General features: G+C 41.4%; 1 protein-coding gene and 1 non-coding gene across 2 annotated transcripts; one reads left to right on the top strand and one right to left on the bottom strand.

Moving 5' to 3' along the window:
* Positions 1 to 269: 269 nt before the first annotated feature.
* Positions 270 to 13225, top strand: LOC135255811 (neuropeptide Y receptor type 1-like). The gene is made up of 3 exons (XM_064337481.1): positions 270 to 661; positions 6254 to 7098; positions 12794 to 13225. Exons 2-3 carry the CDS (start codon positions 6397 to 6399, stop codon positions 13220 to 13222), a joined length of 1131 nt encoding a protein of 376 aa, XP_064193551.1. The 5' UTR covers positions 270 to 661; positions 6254 to 6396; the 3' UTR covers positions 13223 to 13225.
* A 2917-nt stretch (positions 13226 to 16142) lies between these two features.
* trnae-cuc (transfer RNA glutamic acid (anticodon CUC)) lies at positions 16143 to 16214 on the bottom strand. The gene has a single exon. It is a non-coding gene; the product is annotated as a tRNA-Glu (tRNA).
* Positions 16215 to 22788: the final 6574 nt, after the last annotated feature.

The following is a 22788-nucleotide window of genomic DNA, read 5'->3' as shown; positions in this document are numbered from 1 at the left end:
TCGGTGGGTGTGGGTTGGGTTGGGGGGGGTGGGGTGGGGGTGAAATAGCTAACACATACAGAATATAGGTTAGGCTACAGTTTACAGTCCATGGAACTGTAACATTTGACAGTGTGAAACCTTTCTAATTTTGTACGACTTCGTACTCTCTATATTCCATTGTAAAGCCCTAGCCACGTAGCTACGAGGTGTTGTTTGTAAAGTTTCTGTACATACTGTAGGCATACGAGCCTCCTAAAAATCTATTTCGTATTAAAAAAAACTAGATCCAAATTTTGTAATCTCGTCGCGTCCTGAGTAAAAAGCACAGTTGTATATCTCGTTTATTAATATTTTAACATGTAGATGGCGCTGTCGTGCCAGTGTTCATAGTTCAGAGTACAGTGTGGTCGGTCTCTCAATTAAAATGTATGTCAGAGCGCTATGAAAAACATTAACCTCTGTGGCATTCGTGTCTGAATTGTTGAGCAATTGTGCGAGTGAAAAGCGCTCATTTGGAGATCCGTTATCACCCAGAACGAGACCATGTGACGATCTGTAAGGTAGAGTTGGAACACAAGAGCACCGCCTCAGTCGGCTCTTAACTGTTACAGAGGATATACCATCAACCCTGTCGATTATACGTTTCTCGTGTTGTTCGACAAGTGAAACCCATACAAAGGTAGGTTTTCATTCGTATTTAAAAAATGTGTTGCGGTTAATGCAGTCGAGCTGTTGTTAGTCGACTTCCAGGGATATTTGAAGATGTCAAGAAAGCTATGCTGAACTGAATCAGAGAGCATGTTTGTTTTATGCGTCTGGGGGTTATAAAGTGATCCTGTCCTAATTGAATTATGAGCTCTCGGTCCATAGTCTTCTGATATATACTCATCTTGGAACTCTTGGCGGTTCGCTAAGAAAGGGGGAGTTTGGACTATTTAAAACACAGCAAAACAATCATAACGCCGAACTCCGCTCCCGTCTGATCCCGTAACAAAATACTTAACAATTCTAAAAATGACTTACGCGTATGCATGAAAAAAGGAAAGCTTTTTGCACCTTGACCTGTTTACGCTTGGTGAAACCACTTTGACATTTTACGACCCAATTTGAGTATAATTACTTGTATTATGGTGAGGTGATTTAGTTAATGTTTACACAAAAAACGTTGTTGAGAATTTTCTTCTGAAACTGCGCAGGTAAATAACGGGAAGCCTTAAGGCCCCTGTTTGACGGGTGTTTCATAAATGTCTGAAATCTACCATAACTTATGTTGCAATTAACTATGGTTTTCATCTCACAGTTGATCGCATCAGATGTGCTAATTGCTCTATTAATTGTCGCTGCGTGGCGAGAACGTAATTTATTGGCTCTTCTGAAACAAATGTCACCTTGTTCTACAAACATCGACGTACTTTATACCCCAGGTAAGATGGTTTGTATGATTCATACACGTAGAGAAACTTTTGATGACTGTCCTCGCCTTGCATTTTTTTACGATGCCATTTAACAATATCCTGGCGGTTTCTCAAAATGTCAAGGTTCAGTTTATGCATGCCATGGAAGAGTGAAAAAGATCAATTGTATTATAAAAAGGAGACCAGGAAGAAATTGCAAAAATGTTGCGCGCATGCATGGCCTTCCCTCTTGGAAATAGTATTGCCGACGCGTATTAGTTCTATCAGTTTTGGAATGGACTAGCGCGCGATTATCTTGTCCTGCAACAGTTTAAGGTTACGTATTAGCAGCCAGGAGATTTCTCTGCAGGAAAAACACTGGTGCGTCTCGGGGTGGTTAGAAGCACGTCGCGTGTCAAGTATGTGCTACAAGTGTCGCGCTTGTTCAGCGATCGAAGCGAACAGTTAATCAAGACTTAATAATATCCCCATTACATGCATAACAAATAGCCCATTTTGTCTGGAGAAGGTGACGTCTTTAACATTAAAGTGTTCCAATGTTCCAATACGGAAATGGCCAATATGCGCGATAAAGTTATTTATAGCTGTATGTATTTTGTTCCTTTCGGGAATAAACCTGCTGAATGATTTTGCATTAGACATAATTCACCTTATGTAATTCAGGTCAGATCACATCATTCATTGTAGCCCACTGAATGAGCTAAGCTAAACTGACAACTGAATAACTCGGGGTGAAAACAAGGTTAGAAGGTCAAATTTAAACGGGGGGGAAATCTGCATATTCACATTACGCTCAGTGTCGTGCCAAAGATAGACTTGCCCTCGACTGCCATCCAAACACCCACACAGCACGTCTGTTGATATTTGAATTTGTTAAATGGAAATGATTTGTAGTGACCTCAGCATCCTCCCTCAGAACAACAACAACAACAAAAAAAAAAACACACTGCCCCAGTGAAGACAAATTGCGTGTAATTAATCTATGGAAGGCTAACGAAGAAAGGGTGACACGTGAGGCTCATTAAGCATCCAATGGTCTTTCACTAGAACACGGTTAAATTATCAGGGCCTAGTCAACCAGTCATAAGTTAGCCTGACACAACATTCTTCTGTGATCACCGAACGACTGTCAAAGGCTAGATAGTTCACTGTGAGAGAGTGAGACTGCGAGGCTGTATCCCGTTGAATAAAAGACTCTCGGTTGATGAGAGGCTCCTTAAAATTTAATTTCCAGCTCAGCTTCCACTTCCAGATCCAGAAATTTCAGAGTTTCCCCTGATTCTGAACTACAGAGCTTCAAAGGGCAGAGACAATTTGCGAGGCAATGCTGGTAATTGCAACTGAAATTTCACACACTCTCAGACACACACACACACACACACACACACACACATGCATACACATACATACGCACGCACACACGCATGAACACACACACACACACACACATTTTCTAAATTCCCCAGCCAGTTTTAGTGAGAGATAATGTAATTATATTTTTACAGAAGGCCACATACATTCATGCAATAAACGTCCGTACTGCCGTCTGATCTTGTTATCTGATTACTTATTGTAAATTTCCTATGTTCCTGGTTTCAATGGCAGTTGTCATGGTTCGGCCTGAATGGCCAGCATTTCCTGTAAGAACCCAACCACTCTCTAATGACAATATTGTGCTGCAGTACATAATTACACATTCGTACACCTGACCCACATTCAAGGCAACGACAAAGGTGCCATAAAGTGTTACTGTCTTCCGATAATCGCACTCGCTTTATTTAGTGACCCAATTAAGTTAAAAAAAAAAAAATGTGTTTTATGGTTTTCAAATAAAGCGGTACACAATTTCTGGGGAAGGGTGTGATTAGCAATTATGCAGCAGTCGCACAACAGGGCTGTCCTGTGCAGGATGAAACGTAGGAGCAACTAAAGGAAGTGGTCGGGATGTGGACTTCATTAATGTCCCAAACACCCACGTGGCAAGGCCGTACTATGGGGGTCTTATTAAGACTCCCAGCCTTCAGTACACGATTACAGATTTGCACTGCAGAAAGAAAAAAAAACTATATTGCAAGCCTGTGATGTACATATATTGGGGATGCAGAGCATGGAATTTATGAGGCTGATATCATTAACCGACACTTGTCTGTCCGTGTTGGCCAATGCCAGTACCTCCTGGCTTAACATTATAGCACAAATGCAAGCTGCAGCAAAGATTCCACATTCATGGAAGAAGTAGATTAGTGAAGATGTCAACTTAAGTTAAAAAAAACAAATGAGTATGACTCTGGGGCTATTGAGTTCCTGTATATGTTTGGCCGGTGAAAATGATAAAATAAAAAGAAATAATAAATAAAAGATGTTCAGAATGATTATGATTAGTCTTTTTAAACTATCACTTAATTTGCACCATCAGTGGTGCATGAAATGCATAGCCTCTCCATGATGTAGGCCCATCACGTTAGCCATAATGTTAGCGTCGGGCTCACACACATAAATTAATTTTAAGCCATTAGCAGCCAATACCAATAAGACCCTGATGCTAAATAAGCTCCATTTTATGACCCAAACTCCATTTGCCTTGGGGCGAATGAAAGGCTCTCACCACTGCAGATCTGAACGTTCATATTTCTACTCTACAGCTACCGTATGCCATAGTGGTCTAAGAACTAGAAGAGCATTCAGGGTTTAAGATTTCAGGTTTAAATTCCAGGCATGATTTTACTGTTGTACTACTGAGCAAGGTGCAATTCTTGAAAATCCTTCAACAGCTATTCAGCAGAGTGTACATGTTACTGATAATATGTTAACAGAAAGATATTAAAAAAGTAAAAAACAAAGTAATAAAAATATAATAATAGTAATAATAACAACAATTACTACAATAACAGCAAAAATAATAGTAATAATAATAATTATTATTTTTATTACTACTATTATTATGCCCTGTCAAGACAGCTGTACTGTGTACCAAATTCATTCTTAACCTACAGCAGATTTTTCTGGTTCGCCATGTTATGTGGAACCAATTGATCAAATGCAACACATGGAGTGAGGTACCATGCCTATGCCGCCTGCCAGGATGCCTAAAAGTGATGAATTCCCTTCCTGTGAAGTACATGTTCCGTGATGGCCACCCTCACAGGAGCACTCCTTGAAGCCGGTCTACTTCCACGTCCAAATGCGTGTCTTTGGACGCGTTGGAGACTTTGGATGCGGCCAAGATAATGGGAGTTATGGCACTGGTAACTGTGAACAGCCGGTTAGCGCTCGGTGGACGGAGCCATAAATCAGACCCTGCAATAAACCTGTTGTTGTTCTCCAGTATTACTAATAAAACACTCTTATCACTAGTCCCCCCGGAACGGGGGCGACCGACAGCGCGTTTGCCGAATTAATAAGAGGCCCGGCATTAATAAGCTGGCCTGAAGATTTGTTTTATATGAACCAGGCACTTCAGTGCCCTCTGAATTCCAGCTCAGCCCATTTCTTCCGTTTCATAAAAGTGAAATTTATCTCAACAGTCTCATGAGATGCCGTGTTACATAAAAGCAAATGTGTTTGGCCCAGGCTTCAATTTATTCAGAGCCCTCTCAAAAGAACAGAGTCGCTGCTTCGGTCAAGTCGGTGCGCGGCAAGATGTAAAAGAGTAAAATCAATTCTGACAAGGGTAATTTTAACTCTAATAATATTTATTTATTCCTGACTGGACTCTGTATGAGCTATTAGAGTTGACTTGAACACTTGAGAATCTTGTTGTTTTAAGGTGCTGTATTACCAGGGCCCTGGCTATATCCTGGATGTCCCAATTTTGAGACAGCATCAGACAAATATGATCAAAAGTTTGAAGTGATGTTCTGGTAAATTGCATTATTCATGTGAAATATCTCTTATGGAAATGGAGGATACCGTGATATACTGAAATGAAATATACTGTTTCAGCATATTGCAACTCTTTGCAATATATGCACAGATATACAGTTTACTGCCATGCACACACTGCAGATACCCAAAAATAAGTCAATAAAGAAGTGTTAAAGTCTCATATTTGGACTTATAGTCTTATTTATATTATTTTGTTTGCTAAATAATATTGCAGATTGCCAGTGAGGTGAGACAATTTGCAATATATTACATTGCAGGATATTTCATTTCTATAAGGGGAGAAGTGGCTTTGTGTCTTACTTTTTGTTGCTATCATTTGGGCAGGTTTAGTTGTTCTTAACATGTATCACTGAAATAAGGCTGCATATGCTGTATCCTGTGCGCACACACACACACAAACAGACACACAACACACACAACACAAACAGGTTGTTTGGCTTGACTTCAAACTCAGCACATTAATCCGTGTCAGAAGAATTGAGGGCTTGCGTTTTGAAGTGGGAAAACATCTTAGTGTGAGGCCAGGACGATAGGACGCGCTCGGCCGGGAGGGCGTGTTCGAAAGCGAAGAGAAACCGAGCTGAAAACCTGATAACTGCTGAAGCAGAAAGTGTGGCCGTCTGCCCTGAAATGTGAATTCAGTGTCCGAAGGAGCAAATACAAACTGGCTCGTCCAGACAGCTATCGACACTCAGCATCGCGTCTATCTCGGGCTCAGTTTGGTCGAACGACGGTCGCTGGTGTCTGAATTAAGACCCCTTTTCACTGACGTGGAATGCGCCGTCGAACGTTTCATTTCTCTAAGGAGGAATCAAACGGTCATTTCTCGAAAGAGGAAACTCCTGGCAACTTGAGTCACTGTTTTTTACGAAATATAGTCATGGTGAATTCTGGGCTCATTATTTGTGGCGAACTGTAATGGCTTCTCTAAATGAACATTTCTAACCCTTAATGTGTCTGATTGATTTCAGTGGGCAGCGGATAGTTTTCAAAAGGAAATTTAAAAAAACAAAATGGCCGCTAAAAGTATCACAGACTCACTAATGATGACGTGACATCACATCCTGTGAAGACCATTTTAAAAACTGGACTAGGATTAATTTTTCTCCCCAAAATGGCCGACATCCTTCCCCTTGCCCCTTGGAACTGCTCCCCGTCGGCCAACTGTTCCCGCCGGAACCTGTCGCTGCTGAACCTGGGGGAGGAGTGCCAGGGTCACCTGCCCATGTTCTTCGTCATGGCCGTCGCCTACAGCGCCGTGGCCCTCCTGGGCGTGGTCGGGAACCTGGCGCTCGTCCTCATCATCGCCCGGCAACGGGAGATGCACAACGTCACCAACATCCTCATCGCCAACCTGTCCGTGTCCGACCTGCTGGTGTCCATCGTGTGCCTGCCCTTCACGCTCGTCTACACCTTCATGGACCACTGGGTGTTCGGCGAGGCCATGTGCAAGCTGAACGGCATGGTGCAGTGCTTCTCCGTCTCCGTCTCCATCTTCTCGCTGGTGCTCATCGCGGTGGAGCGCCACCAGCTCATCGTCAACCCGCGCGGCTGGCGGCCCAGCAACCTGCACGCCTACGTGGGCATCGCCGTCATCTGGGTGCTGGCCGGCTGCACGTCCCTGCCCTTCATGTTCTTCTCGCTGGTGACGGACGACCCGCTCAAGCTGCTGCCGCACTTCCACGAGCAGTACAGCGGCAAGGTGGTGTGCGTGGAGGACTGGCCCTCCAGGACGTTCAAGCTCACCTACACCACCTGCATGCTGCTGATCCAGTACGTGGGGCCGCTCTGCTTCATCTTCATCTGCTACTTCAAGGTAAGGGAGCGGACGGCGGGCGACATCACCGCGTTGCGTTGATTGTCATTTATCTCATCCACGACGGAAAAGAAAAAAACATGCCACAAACCAGCTGAGTGGTTTACATTAATTTAATGCTCTCGCTCTCTCAGTTTTATACCTGCGGATTAATCTGGGGTCCCATTTTTAAAAACTTGTACTTTAAGTTTTAATTCAGTTTCAGTATATATGTAGATGGGTGACAAATTAAAGGAAAAGCCTGAATGGATGAGTGGAGAAACATAACGAATCCAGATGCTTCCATAAAGGTGTACTGCATGATACAATTAAGCAATTAACATCCTATCATGCTCTGTGGCATGTATAAAAATGCTCAGCAGGCCCAGTTGGCCTCGATTTTGGATCAAGAGAGCAAGGTGACTGTTGGGGTATTAAGTATTCAGGCCTGTCTCTTGGTTTGTCACCTGTCTGTATGTCAGAATCAACTTCATGATAATTTAAATTTTAATAGTAATTAAGTTATTTATTTTGTGGCAGATCGTGATGGCATCTGGGGGACAGCAGTAGTTCAGCTTTGTCATGCATCAACAATAAACATCTCAACCCCCCACCCCCTCACCAAAAAACACAGCTGCGCTCTGAAAATTGCTTCAGTTCTGTGCATAGTTTACATAGTTGTCTGCGGAGTTATGCTCTCTTAAGACTGATCAATTCTCATGCACAAAAATCATTCTTCAGCCAGCAAAGTCATGCTAGTGGCCTTTGTAATGCTGACTTAACACCTACAGCCAAACATCCTTGCATTTCATTTCCACAAAGGAAACCTGCTTTTTTTTTTAAGCACACCCATCGGAGTACATCTGGAATGTGGCCCCAGACTGGTTTGTGAAGCTTTGTGCAGTGGTTCAGGAGATGCTAGATAGTGAAATGTACTTGTGTGCAGCTGGTCGTTGTTGTTTTTTTCTGTTGTAGATCCACAGTTCAGCTGTAAAAATTTCGTAATCTGATTTTATTCCCCAGGAGCGTGTGTGTGTCATGCCGTAAGAATTTAGCATTAGATGTGAACCAACAGCTTCAGGGGCGCGAGAAGCAACGGCGTGGATTTCTGTCGTAAATCCGGGCGCGTTGAAAACGTCCACGCCGCGCTGAAGGACGGGCGCTCGTTTTTTTTAACAAGCGGTCCGAGCACGCTGAGGCGCAGATTTAATGCGACCGAGGGGACGGTTCAATCAAAGCGCAGACCATTTCGGGCCTTAATGCGTGTGGTTTACAGCGGAGTTCATTTCCCTTATTACTGAACAATGTAAACACCATTTTTCATGTGAGGCTGATTGGGAATGAAGTGTGCTGTGCAGTGTGTTAGAGGAACATAACACTCCTTTTTGTTTTTTTATTCATTGTTAGTCGAAGCCGTTTTGAGCCTGGGTTGCATGTGCCCCTTCATTTTGCTAAATCGTCGCAGGGAAATTGCTGGATGAGGGCTGCTGGATGGCTCCTCGTTGTTCAGGCGGGGCCCCGCGGTCTGATGTCGAATTCTGGGCACGTGGGAAGGAATCGCTGGCTTAACGTCGCGGATTTTGGAAGGCGAACGTGCGTCTGTCTGCGCCTTTCCAAACTTGACAGGCAAGCGGCGGCGCCGCGGAGCCCGGCTGCTGAACAGGACTGGGCTTTATAATCGAGGAGAAAAAGAGCAAAACGAGGTTTTAAAAAGAGAAAAGGCGTCAAAAAAAAAAAAAGAAGGTGTTTCTGGATATAGCCACTGTCTGTGGTCGATCTCCAGGCTCTGGTGTGCGAGTCAATCATGGCCTTTTCTCCCTTTCTTTCTTTCTTTCACTTACCGAGTCTCACTCATTGAGTTACGCCAGTCTGGAATCTTCTCTGCGTTTTTTTTTATTTCTGGTAATGTTTGTTCATCAAGAAAGATCTTATGTAACCATGACAACCGAATATACTCAATATTAATGTTCCGTCTCGGGCGCCCTTTTGAAAGCATGTTTTTTTTTTTTTCTCACAGGAGTGATTCAGAGCAGGGACTCCATTATGCAATGGTGTTTTATCATTTTGAGCAACGATTTTCTGTCTTAATCGACTTTTTAAGTCTGCCGCTGTGCTGATGCATCTGTCAGAGAATCTGTACGGGGGTGGAAGACAGGCTTCAGGCTATCTTCACGCAGTCAGGGGCTTCAGATCTAAATTTTGAGCGTTTGCAATCCGTTCCCTGGCAGCCTGTTTTGTCTGTCATTCCTTGTTTTTCCATTATTCACCGTTTTTCACTGTTGGACTGGCCTGCTATTAATCAAGTGGACAGGTAATCCATTTGTCTTGACACCTCATTGCAGATCCATCAGTGGGCTTAAACCATGTCGGCCCTACAAGTTCAAATTTGAATTAAAGCCGTGTTTTTGCAAGGCTGTGTTCAGTCCCTGCTTGAATTCCACATTTTGTTATACAGATACGAGTACCAGGGCCTTAGTCAGAGAATAATTTTGATTGGATGACTTTGCTCAGTCAACAGCGTCTTCCACCTACACTGCTAGCTAGCTCGCTAATAGGCTTTTTGTCACTTATATAGGACATGCCATCATGCAATTAGCTAATTTTTCTAATGTCTTATGGAGCTTATGAATTGTAGAATCAAAATAATCCAACTCATTTTCATGGACAAGAAACAGCCAATAGCCAAGTCTTTGATTTTGGTAGATTGTCAGGTAATTTTCCTGACATCCCATCCAAAATTATGGGCCTTAATATGGAGTTGGTCCACTCTTTGCTGCTATAACAACCGCCAGTCTTCTGGGAAGGCTTTGTACTAGATGTTGGAGATTTGTGTAGATCATTAGTGAGGCCTGGCTTGCTGCTGGCTTTCCAATTGATCCCGGAGGTGTTGGATGGTGTTGCGGTCAGGGCTCTGTGCAGGCCAGTCACCGGTCTTAAACACCGTTCTCGACAAAACCATTTCTATATGAACCTCACTGTGTGCCTGAAACAGGAAAGGGCACAAAGTCATCTAGAATGTGATTGTATGCTGTATCATTAATATTTGCCTTCATTGGAACTAAGGGGTCAAGCTCAAACCAGGAACGACAACCCCAGACCTAGGGGTGTCCACATCTTCTTCTTCTTCTTCTTCTTCTTCTTCTTCTTTCGGCAGTTCCCGTTAGGGGTCGCCACAGCGGATCAGATCCGCATATTTGATTTGGCATATGTTTTTACGCCGGATGCCCTTCCTGACGCAACCCTCCTCATTTTATCCGGGCTTGGGCATCCCCAGTGGCTGGGTTACATAGGGGTGTCCACATCATTACTGAAGATAGCAGTACATGTCCTCCATGTCTGGAAGAAAGCACACCATTTAAAACTTTTAGTTTAAAATCTGGGTTTTCAACAGCGTGTCCTTGAAGGTGCTATAGCGGGTCTCTGGTCAGATATGATATTCAATGACTATCTATAGATTTGGGAAATCAAAATATAAAACCAAAATATAAAAAATATATAACCTTTTTTAATTAATTTTTTTAAATATGAGCATTTTACCTGGGAACCCCTGGATGCCATCAAGCCTAAGGGGGGGGGGGGGGTCCCTGGATCATAAAAGGTTTAAAATAAGTACTGCTTTCCTATCTGTGGGTCTTTATCTAACAGGAGCTAATGGACATAATGGAAGGACCAATTTGCTGTATGCAAAAAACAATCGTTTATTTAAAACTGAAAAAATGTTATTTAACAAAAAAAAAAAACTATTGAAGTCATTGAACGGAATGTTTGAATAATGTTTCATTTTTTAAAAGCACGGAATGCAAGTAAACCATGAATGAAAGCATTAACTGTTTATTTTCACAGATGAAAAAACAGACAGTGGAAAAACTCGATGAGCCAGCTGTGCATGATTCCTCTTAGCTGTGCTTAGCTATGGACCTTTTCCAGGTCATTATGCTCTGGATTGGTCCAGATGCTACAGTGCGCTATTAAAAGAAAGCATTTTCATTTTAAAACGCTGCTTTTCAAGAGCACATCAGAAACATCTCTTAGGAGTATTGAATTAAATCTTGATAGCCTATCAAAGCAGTATATATGGCAAAACATATCATAACTATGAATATTTATTAATTCTTTGGCAAACCAGTTTAGGGGTTTCAGCATAAATAACTAATGCATCGGAACACATCCTTTAATAGTGAGTGACCAGGGGGAGACGGAAGAAACTACGATAAAAACATTCATACCATTATGGTTATCTATCTAAAGATGTTTAATTAACGAATGCACTAATCCCTGTATGCAAATGCAGAAATCGAGCTGCCATTCACACAGAAGGCATGCGTGTGGGAGGAAAGATTCATCCATTCATTCTGACCTCAGCAAGTTTCTTATTATCAAGGGAATTCAGTGCATCTGCAATAATAATAACCCAGCACAATCTCACAGCTGCCTGCCAGAATGAAGACTAACCTTTCAGCACGTAGTTTAGGATGAAAGAACAACATGCTTCATTTAATTAAGTGGGACTATACAGTATATGTACATATATACCCACTAATGAAAGGAGGAAAGCAAAGAAAGCAATTATTCAAATGTCAAAATGTGTTTGTTTTATGCGTTAATGAGGGTTACTGTCAGCTTGTCTTGAGTAATATGCGTTCTTCTTCATCTATGATGAAGTCCTTATCGAAGCTGTTTTTGATTGTAGTGAACTCATTAACTAGAAGTGACATTAAAATAGGCTCTGTGATTTTAATTATTATTTTATGTCTACATTGTTTTATAATGTAGGCATAAGGATGGTTGCATTAATGACTGCATTGGCATTTACTTGATCATTTAATCTGTGTGTTATTTAATGAATGAATGGATTCATGTGTGGCTGCTGCCTGTTTGTGCAGTTCAGTCCTACTGCGATTTGCACATGAAAAGTTAACAGTACAACCAGCTGCGTTCAGATTCAAAGATCAAAGTTGGATTGATTTATGTTTGTTTTTGTAATTTATCTTCTTACCCAGGGCAGTTATATGACAGGTTATGCTTTATTCCACTAATTAATATAAGAATGCACCTGCAACTTCTTTTTGCAAAGGCCTTGGAATTTACTAAGACATATTGTACATGGACTTTTTCGAAAATATAATCTCAAACATATTTACATTACATTACATTTATTTGGCAGATGCTTTTATCCAAAGTGACGTACAATAAGTGCACACTGAAGGTCATTGAAACAACTACAAAACACAGTTGTCAGTGTGTGGACTGGCTTATCAGTTCATCCGGTGGAGGTGGGGTTCTTGTGGCCTTCAAGTTCATGCTTGATGTGATGCTGGATATTCTCTCATTTCTAGGTCCTGTAAATTGCCAGGTTAGATGGGCTATATGGCCTGTTCTGGTCATCATGTACTCTCATGTGCTTTATTTCAGTATATTGGCAGTATATTGCATTTTTGCAAGGGAATGGCTGCTCCAGTAACTACCTCAAGTCAAAGTTGATTGAAATCAACTGAAATGTATTGAACTATGTGGACATAACATATTTCAAGGCAGTGTATTAAAAAAAAAAAAAAAAAGGCAATATCCAAAAGCAGGAATAATCAGTTGCAGTATTTTTTAAAAATCTTGACCTATATTTAATTTCAACTTATTGGTAGTGAATTCCATTTTTAAGCGAATGGTTTGCCTGATGTGTAAGATTATAATGTTGACCGTTTAATCTCTTTTTGTTCAGATATACACTCGTCTGAAAAAGAGGAACAGCATGATGGACAAGATGCGGGAGAGCAAGTACCGTTCGAGCGAGACCAAGCGGATCAACGTCATGCTCTTCTCCATCGTGGTGGCCTTCGCCGTCTGCTGGCTGCCCCTCAACATCTTCAACGCCGTCATCGACTGGAACCACGAGGCGGCCATGAACTGCAACCACAACCCGCTCTTCTCCCTGTGCCACCTGACCGCCATGGCGTCCGTCTGCGTGAACCCGCTCTTCTACGGCTTCCTCAACCGCAACTTCCAGCGCGACCTGCACGTGGTGTTCCGCATGTGCAAGCTGAGCGCCCGCCGGCCCGAGGAGTACGACACCATCGCCATGTCCGCCGTGTCCACTGTGCAGACCGACGTGTCCAAGAGCTCGCTGAAGCCCAGCAGCCCCGACGTATGACCCCCGCCGGGGGGGTGGGGGGGGGCACAGGGGTTTGGGAGGGGGGGGGCAGCGGCGAAGTCTGTGGGCCTGACCTTTTGTCTGACTTTTGAATGTCCTGTTTTTAAAAAAAAAAAGAAGAAAATCCCGACGCACCAAGTGGGTCTTTGCGCGGGCGCTTGGTCGCCTGGCATGAGGAGCGTGAAAATGTTTTTGTAGCGTCCGCGAGACTCGTTAAGACGATATGCGCCGGCTGAGGAGAAGGTTCGGCGCGGTTTTTGGCGGCTGCGTTTCGCTGCGGCTGGTTTTTGGCTCAGTGCTGCTCACGTGCCGCGTTACCCAGAAGCCATCGCTTCTTCTGGCCATCTGGTGCCAAAGTGCCAAAACTGGACTAATATATGACCTGACCTGGTTGGAACGTCCATGGGAGACTTCAGTGGAAAACCAGGTTTCCTCTGGTAATGGGCCAAGGAGGGATGGGGTGGGAGGGAATATGGGGGTGAGGCACTCTTACATTTGAACCAGGGGTCTGCATCTCTCTGGTCTTTTATGTTTCACTTTAGAGTCAGTGGACAGTTCGGACCCACAAAACCAGGTGAGGGGAGTTACCTGTGCAACAGTTAAGCCCAGGTAGATCAGTCAAGCGCTGAGTAACAGTAAAGACCAGCAGACCCTGTAGCTCTCCAGGACCAGGGTTACAGGCCCCTGCTCTACACCAATTGACAGCCAGTAAACCTGCGGCCAGTGCAGTGATCAGGACACTGTGCTGTAGGAGGTGCTGTCTCCTGAATGAGATGATCCTGCCTCAATGTGGTGATTAGCCGTTCAAGGCGTGAGATTGCAAATGCGTGATTAGAATGTTCTTAATGGAACATTCGAACGCTGATGTAACTGTCACTGCTGGTAATTGAAAGTTCTAGAGCACTCCAAAAACATTCCAAAAAGAAACCAACCTACTCTTCAGAGGGTTAGAGATCCTCTTGCACTCACCCATGGCGTAGGGGTGTAGATGATGGTGTCCTGCCCTTATCCGGCATTTGGTTTTTCCGCAGTCTGGCGGTCTGGCGGCCTAATTGCCTGTACAGTTCATCGGCTGTTAAATCCCTCGTGTTCCCTGTCATTCCTTACTTTCTCAGGTCATTACTGTAAAAGAGACATCGAGTTCTTGCTTTACATTTTTCTTAAATGAAACATATGTGAAAATCACATGATTAGGTGTCAATATTGTAATTATAAGAGTGGTTAAAAAAAAGACTGAATTTTTTTATTTTTTATGAATCTGTTCTGCTGTTCCATTAATATTTATTGAATGTGTTGATAAAGGTTGATAATCTTGAGATCCTGGCAGACTCTTTGAACATAAGGCCTTATCGCATTGGAAGAGTTGTGCTAATGCACTTATCGTTTTCTTCAGGTGGTCACCTGGGGCTTTGATCTTTTACGATCGTCATTGTTTTCATATCTCTCATATCTATAGCAACCTTAGTGCATTGCATGCCATTGTGCTTCATAAGACCATTGTACATTGAAACTGAAAAAAGGATTCAATAACAGTTCAAATCAATCCCTCATGCAGATCCAGTTGCGTCAGTGTGATATCATGGAATCTAGTACTTGGTCAGCCCACCACATCAGAATACATTGAATGGACATGTTATGAAACCTGTTTTTATGAATGTTTTTTTTTATTTTTTAAATCTAACATAAAATGAAAATGGCACAGTTGTGGATCTGTACTAAATGTAAGATTATCTCTGAAAGATGGTCTCAGGCTATTGTTGGATTGCAAATAGCATTTGTCTGTGCAGTTATGGTGACGATGATAAGGTTTCTCAGTCTGCTGAACAGTAAAAAAACAACACCAAAGGCTTGCTTTGATCATGTGCTCTTATTGATTATCGATTGTGTCAACTGAGAAGCTCAGTTTAGCTTTACTTGAATTGTTTCTGTATCAGTCCATATTGTTTCTGTATCGGTCCATATTGTTTGTAGCATTTCTTGCGGTACACAATTAGGCAGCCAGGCTGTCATCCGTATGAATTTTTAATGAATGTTTCATTTATATTTGAAATGGTAACACTCATCCAGAAACAATTCAACATGTGTGATTTACAGTATAGACTGCATGTCAATGAATTACAAAGTAAAAGTAGACTATGTATGTTCATATATTGTAATATGTTTTATGGGCATATGCAGACTAGAGTATTATTGCTGGCCACTTAAAGTTTAAACGTTCTCCTGAAACCCAGCATAAAAAAGTTAAAGTAAATTAGTTTTATTGGCATAATACAATTGTCTTGGATGATAAAAACATGTTGCAGTGCAACTACATGCTGTTTATTTTATTGTTATTGAATGCCCCTTGTAATGTATGTTTCAGTGCACTGTTTCATAGTCGAACGATTCTTGAGATTAAGACCCTTAGGCACATTACATTGCAGTAGTCGTAACCAATCCTGTTCCTTTTAGGTTTTCATTTCAGCCCTAATTTGGTACACCCGATTCTACTAATTAGCATCTGTAGCTGTTGAATGCGGTGTGCTTTGTTAGCGTTAGAGTGAAAACCCTACAGGACGGTAGATCTCCAGGAGCAGGGTTGGGCAGGCCTGCTCTAGCTGTTGAGTGAGGTGTGTTTGGTTATGGTTGGAGTGAAAACCCTACAGGACGGTAGATCTCCAGGAGCAGGGTTGGGCAGGCCTGCTCTAGCTGTTGAGTGAGGTGTGTTTGGTTATGGTTGGAGTGAAAACCCTACAGGACGGTAGATCTCCAGGAGCAGGGTTGGACAGGCCTGCTCTAGCTGTTGAATTGGGTGTGCATTGTTAGGGTTAGAGTGCAAACCTACGGGACAGTAGATCTCCAGGAACAGGGATGGTAACTACTGCATTGCAGGCATTTAGCAGATGCCCTCACCAGAGATGCTGTTGCCCAAAAAGGTCAGTTCCCTGACCGGGAATCGAACCCGGGCCGCGGCGGTGAGAGCGCCGAATCCTAACCACTAGACCACCAGGGACTTGTTGTCATGGCAGCCGGAGATGTTGACACTGGACAGTTTTGTCCCTCTAGAGGGGACAACAATGAATTGTCAGGTCTTAGAAGGATATGAACCATAACTGAATATATTATTAAATATATTAGAATATATATAATATGTTTGGGATCATATATTACTTTTTTTTCAAGGAGATGTGATAGCTACATTGCAATACTGGAACTTCAGTACATGGTTTAAGAGGAACTCCATTTTATAACCATTTATATGTGACTCAAGGCATGGCCTACAATATGGAATACCTCTGTAAAGTTCAGTATTATGTTTATTGTGCTTGCTTTTTCTTGTGACAAAATTACTTTGATATTACAAGGGCTGTAAGTTGTGCCATGTCATGGGGTTTTTGATTAATCAACTGGTTCCTTTCAGTAGTTGGTACAGTATGTGAAACTACGCTGTTGAAAGAGGTGCCAACAGGTGTTTCTGACGCTGAAAGAAACAGGTGCTCAGAGGCTCATGCGAGATATTCACGGCTGCTTCTGGTACCTCACAGGAATGTTTAAAATGTGTATTTCCCAGCATGCAGTGCGGTAGAAAGCTGTAGCAACTGGCATACCAGCAGTTTTCTTTGTGTCACAACGGTTACTGGCCGTGGCATTTAAAGCTGTGAGACTGTGTGAAAAGGAAGATAACAGGACAGAATTTCAGACTAATTTGCATACTTATATAGTGCTGTTTTTTTGGTAGCTGCCAAGTCTTGCATGATTCCCAGCACAATTTTCAAGCATTTAGTTACATTACTTTTTCTGTATCAGTCTCATAATCTGAAGGCTGTGCATTGAATGCTGGGATTTGTAGTCCACAGTGGTGCCGTGTGATCCCCACAATATTTTAGGTCAGTGCAATATGGGTTTTGCTGGTCATAATCGCCAGCTATCTTGAGGCCTGGCCATTCCACAGTGTCATCCCTGTTTCCAGAAATGGAGTACGCTGCAATGCATTGAAATAAAATATCAGGATGTTACAACATTTCACGAGATGTGCGCACACTAGACACATCGTTGCCAATTTGTTGTAGATCCTTTCTCAGTCTTTCTCAGCTCCATTAGAGTAAATAGCAACTTCACCTGCCGTTCTTCTCTCTTGAAGGACACTAAATTCTTTTCCTTTAACCGCCTCTATTAAGCAAAGATCATGAAAAAAATTAAAGCATTGCTGAGCGTTGCAGTTTTATTGAGCAGTAGCGGGAAACAGAAATCATATTGCCTGTTGATCTCAGAGGCCATATTTGTGATATGAACTTCTGCCTTATTGCACATGCCTCATTTGCCTTTTTGTTCAGAGCTGTCAAGTCAGAATCAATCTATTTGAGTGCAGTTCATAATCATTTACACGGCTCATTTCTTCTGGCATTGTCCTTCAGACTTATTGATTTGTTTAGAGAGGCGAAGGTGATACAAACGGAATCATAAAATCTTTAGCTTAGTATTTCTTTGAACACAACAGGTGCGACAGGTATGTGTCGGGCATTTTCTCTAAAAAAAAAAAAATAGCTGAACGTTCTGTTTCAGAGTGAACATGTTGACAGACACACCTTAACCTGTACATATGCACTTATGTCAATTGCTGTTGATAAGAGCTTCTCCTATATGCCTCAATGTAATATAAATGTAAAAGAAAAGCTTTTTACAGTTGAAAAAATGTACAGGTAACCTTACACGTAAATGCATATTGTACTACACTCAACAACGGACGGTATAATATTTACTATTATTTCCTGCAGTTATTGGAATATGATTGATTAGGTTACTACAAACTTAATCATAACACTGAAGTACATCTTTGCGTGAAAATTGCTTTATAAAACACTATGTGCTCGTTACCTGTGGATTCATCGCAATGTGAGGAATGCATGGTCAGGGTTCCTCGCTGGTGAATCAAAGCACAAGCTTTGAGCAAAATCATTTTTTATTTAAAATGAATGAATTTTCAAGAAGGAGTTCAGTCAAACATCACTTAACATTCCAGGCTGGGTTTACAGAGGGGAGTAAATTGCAGATACTGTACATACATTCGTTTGTACAAATATTATGTACTGTCGACAAACACGTTAAGCACAAGTGGCTGATTTTCAACCGTGCAATTTTTAAATTAAATAATTAAAATGAATGGTTGTGCAATTCTACAGAATAATTTTCTATGATTCTTTGTTCATACATACTGTATGTGCTGCTGATTGTGCTGTATTACTGATGTTTTCAGACTCTGGATTTATTATGCCGATATTGATATGTTACTGTATAATAAATGCATCTCTGTTTATCAAAATACACTGCCGAGGTTTATTCCAAAATATCTGTAAGGGAGAAAGCAAAAAAAAAAAAAAAAAAACAACAAAAAACAAAACAAAACATGGCTGCTCCTGGCTTTTGTAACATACTTTATTACCCATAATTCTTCACACACCAACAACCTGAAATGTGTGGGAAGTTTCGCGGCTCAGTGAGTTCCAAAAAAAAAAAAACCAAAAAAAAAAAAACCACTAAACAAAATTTTACAGTTCCATTTTCTGCAGAGAATATCACAAGAACTCCAGTTGTACAGCCAAGCACAGTTAGTTCGTGCTGAAACTGATATTGTTGGAAGAAAGTCAAACAGGCTAAGGTGTGACCTTCAGTCCCCCAAGACTGTCCTGCCATCCTCAATAACAGTGCAGTGTATTAGAAATATCCATTGCATTGTCTGAGCCTCTATGCAGGGGACGTATTGTTAATATGGTTAGCAGGTTAGAGGCCTATGGTCCCAGATAAAGACTCGTTATGGTGAACATAATTGATAAATCTTTGAATTAGTCCAAATGTTGAATTGTCCAAGAAGCATTCTGGTATGTAAAATGTGAATTTGTGAATTTCGGCTGACTAATATGCTAATCAATAGTAGTAACACTTATACTGCAACATTTTATTGTTCGTGAGGAAGAAAAAAAAAAAGGGTTTTACTGGCTTTCACAGGAGCTGTTTCCAGAGAACGCGGGGCGGATATTCCATGAAGGGCGGAGCCGCAGAGGTGTCAATATTCGGGTTCAGGAAGTAAAATTCCTGCCCCAGTATTTTGTTCCAATCACAGATTTGTTATATAGCACAATTCTTCGGCCAGGAGGTCGAATTAATTAGTGACATCAGCGGGATGTGGAATAAACACACGCATAGTAGGACTTTTGCTTTCTGACCCTGGACTGAAATTGCTTAAATTGCTTCCAGTCTGTGTTAGGAATTAATTCCTGTTTTCGAGAGATAAGGGCCATATCCCTTTGTGTTTTAATCAAGGCTTTTATTACCTTCGTCTGGTAAACCGTTAATGTAATAAAGCTGCACTCGCGTCATGAAGGGAAATGCGATCATGTCGCTGTGACCTCTGCCTGTAAAAACCAAAGAAGGCTCAGAAGTGAGGCTGTCGTGTCATCTTCATTTAATATTTAACTGATCATCAAATCATTGGTTCCCAAACTTATTCAGTCAGGCCCCACCTGACATAATAGGAAATTTTTCATCAACCCTCAGCCCCCCCCCCCCCAAGGCATGCAGCACGCCTGGGACACACTGACATAGATCACATGATCAGAGCTGTGTTGCACTAAAGACAAATTATGATTTTTTATGATTGTGATGTGTCCCGGTCCAGAAGATAATAATAATTATAATACACATATCTACACATTATTTTACAGTTCGATTTAATCTGCGCCTACGATAGATTGTCAGAAAAATGACCGTGCATTAAACACACAACACTGTGCAGTCGCAAAAAACCAAATCCGTTTTCCAGTGAACCCACTTCTTAAGGCAGTCTGAAATGTGTATTTCACCCAGGATGCTGGGAGGTACTTTTGATGGGGCAGGCTGTTGGAGAGAATCAAGAGCACCGTATGTAATTATGAACAGTGCAGCCTTCGTAACAGCCATAGTTATGTCTCTCTAACATCACTGATAGATGTGCTCGAGCTACACAGATGCCACTCCTAAAGATTAAAGAAGAGGATTAAAATTGGATTGAAGTCTGAAGATTTCAATAAAGAGATCGAGTAGCGGCCTCTCAGGACTACGGGAACTGTCATTTAAAAAAAAAAAACACAAATAAATAAATAAAATGATCCACGCGAATTTCATTGTCGGCTGTCGAGGGCTGAAGACAATTTCATCTTCAGAGGCACTATATGAATAATTCAGCATCGTTAGCAGTAATGATACCCACAAAAAAAAAAAAAAAAAAAAGAAAAACATTCAAAATACAAAGAGAACTGTGGCTATGTCCCTGTGGTAATGCTGTTGCATTTTTTGTTACAGTCCTTTGAGTCTCCATCTACAGCAGTGGTCTCCAACCCTGGTCCTGGAGAGCTACAGGGTCTGTTGGTTTTCATAGTGACTCTGCACTTCATGAATCAATTAGAGCAGTTGATTACACAGTTAACTCAACTCACCCGGTGTCTTGGGTCTCAATTGGGTGCTGATTTTAAGGTGAAAACAAAAACCAGCGGACCATGTAGCTCTCCAGGACCAGGGTTGGAGACCACTGATCTACAGTATGAGCATAAATCGTGCTGAACTGGATATAGCACTTAATCCAGTATCTTTAATGTACCATTTGATACACTTCTATCTGAGCAGGTTGAAAAGGCAAACGACATCCATTCACAAATGCATACATACAGTATATTAGCTTATCAGTAACTTTATCAGTAGTAATAATAACATGTTATTAATATATTGCTGTGATATATTTGCCATTATATTTTACAGAATGTCCACACATTAACAATATTGTGTATTGCCAGATATTTCATATCTCTAAGGGTTTGTGAGCCACTTTGATGGTAATAGGAGTTGAAGGGATTTTTTTTACTGCTGACTGAATATCAATGTGGTAACTCAGAAATGGTGTCATGCCACACAGAACTCTGCTGGACTAGAACAGTCATGCTCGCAATGCAATATCTGCTTCATGGAAATACTTAATTTTTCATAATACAGCCAAACTAGGCTATCGAGCACTCCTAAGCTTCAGGGGATAATAATGGCATAAGAGCTCATCCAGTACTTTGGAACATTCACATATAAATGCAAGGCCTTATTTGTATTTCATTACAATGGCCTGGGTGCATATATTGCATTTTTGTTCTGTTACAGGGACATAAAATAATAACTTTGGCACGAAGAAGCACTCTTGAGGTGGTACAGTGGACCAGTATCTTGGTTCAAACAGCACAGGCCTTTTTTAAGTAACTGACATGCATCTTACAGCGACGTCTTATACGTGCTGATTATTTAATTATTCAACAAACGCTGTATCCAGCCCTGGCCGAACGGAGTAACTTCACCAAGCAAAGACTCACCAACAGTCTGTTTCATGGTTTGCGCTCTGTAGACCTCGGCCAAATCAAATATTTATATGAGGTTTTACGAATATTATAGTGGCGCCTACATCGATGCAGGATCATTTTCTGTCTATGAAATCATATACATGTCAGTTAATGGTCTGTGCAAATAGTTCAGAGACTATTTCCCTATATTCGTTTATTAGCTACCTTCATGTGAACTATTGGGCTGATAAGCATACCAGCGATAAAAAATTGCGTATACAGCTGGCCAAGTCAAGTTTCCATAACAACGAGAGTCAACACAGGCTCTCTATTTCAGGTCCACTATTATTACCGTTACAGATATTTTATGTTGAAAACAAATTTTTGTACATATATATTTCTGGGGGAAAGAAATCCCAGGATTCAGCCCAATGTATTACTGTTCTGGTGTTAAATCTTGTGGTGAATAGGGAACATAGTAACCCAGATTATAATTTCATAGTGCCAGATCATATTTGGAATCAATTAAAATTTTAAAGTCAATTTTGTAATGACAAACAGTAGAAAACACCTTTTAAACCATTTTTCCAACTGAAACTAAAAGATCAAGAGCTTCGAGATTGCCCCCAAATGAATCAACTATCTTATTGCATTAAAAGTTAAATCTAAATTTATTTTCTGCCCCCTAAGTTCCACACAATTAGAATTTATATTAAAATGCGCCTCCAGCAAGCACTATCATTTTTTTTGTTTGTTTTCAAAATGGAAAAACAACATAATAAAATGGTATTGAAAAGCAATCAGAACACAACCTCAATTTACGTTTGCCCTAAGAGCAAGTCGTAAGGGAACAAATTACTTGCCGATGTGTTCGTGGAAAACTAGAACGGTTTTCTCTTTTCATGCATCCCCATTGCATCATGTACACAGAAGAGTAAAGAACTGACCAATTGCAATTGCTTATAGCATTTCCTATCTCTGCCCCCCTTCAAGGACATACACACATACAGTTCACTTAATTTTTTTTCATGCTAGGAAAAAAAATATTGGACAAAATGTGTGGGTGTGTGTTGGGGGGTAGGTGGGTGGTTGTAATGGCTTTGGGGCACAATGATTATTTCTGCAATGCAGTAATTCTAGCATGTTTTCCGGATATTTCCCAACTTCGTGCAAGGCAACGCTCATTGATTTCTGTCCTGCTGCGTCTTAATTAACGGAGCCGTTAATCTGGTAATGATC

The sequence above is a fragment of the Anguilla rostrata genome, chromosome 5 (assembly GCF_018555375.3).
Source record: "Anguilla rostrata isolate EN2019 chromosome 5, ASM1855537v3, whole genome shotgun sequence".
Taxonomy (NCBI): Eukaryota; Metazoa; Chordata; class Actinopteri; order Anguilliformes; family Anguillidae; genus Anguilla; species Anguilla rostrata.
The sequence above is the reverse complement of the archived record's forward strand: the minus strand, read 5'-3'. Positions and strand labels throughout refer to the sequence as shown.

What these genes read in the sequence shown, in the direction of transcription:
- LOC135255811 (XM_064337481.1), top strand. Translation starts at nt 6,397, where the DNA reads ATGGCCGACATCCTTCCCCTTGCCCCTTGGAACTGCTCCCCGTCGGCC. An exon ending in TCTTCATCTGCTACTTCAAG is followed by an intron (nt 7,099 to 12,793) that starts GTAAGGGAGCGG and finishes CTTTTTGTTCAG; the next exon opens with ATATACACTCGTCTGAAAAA.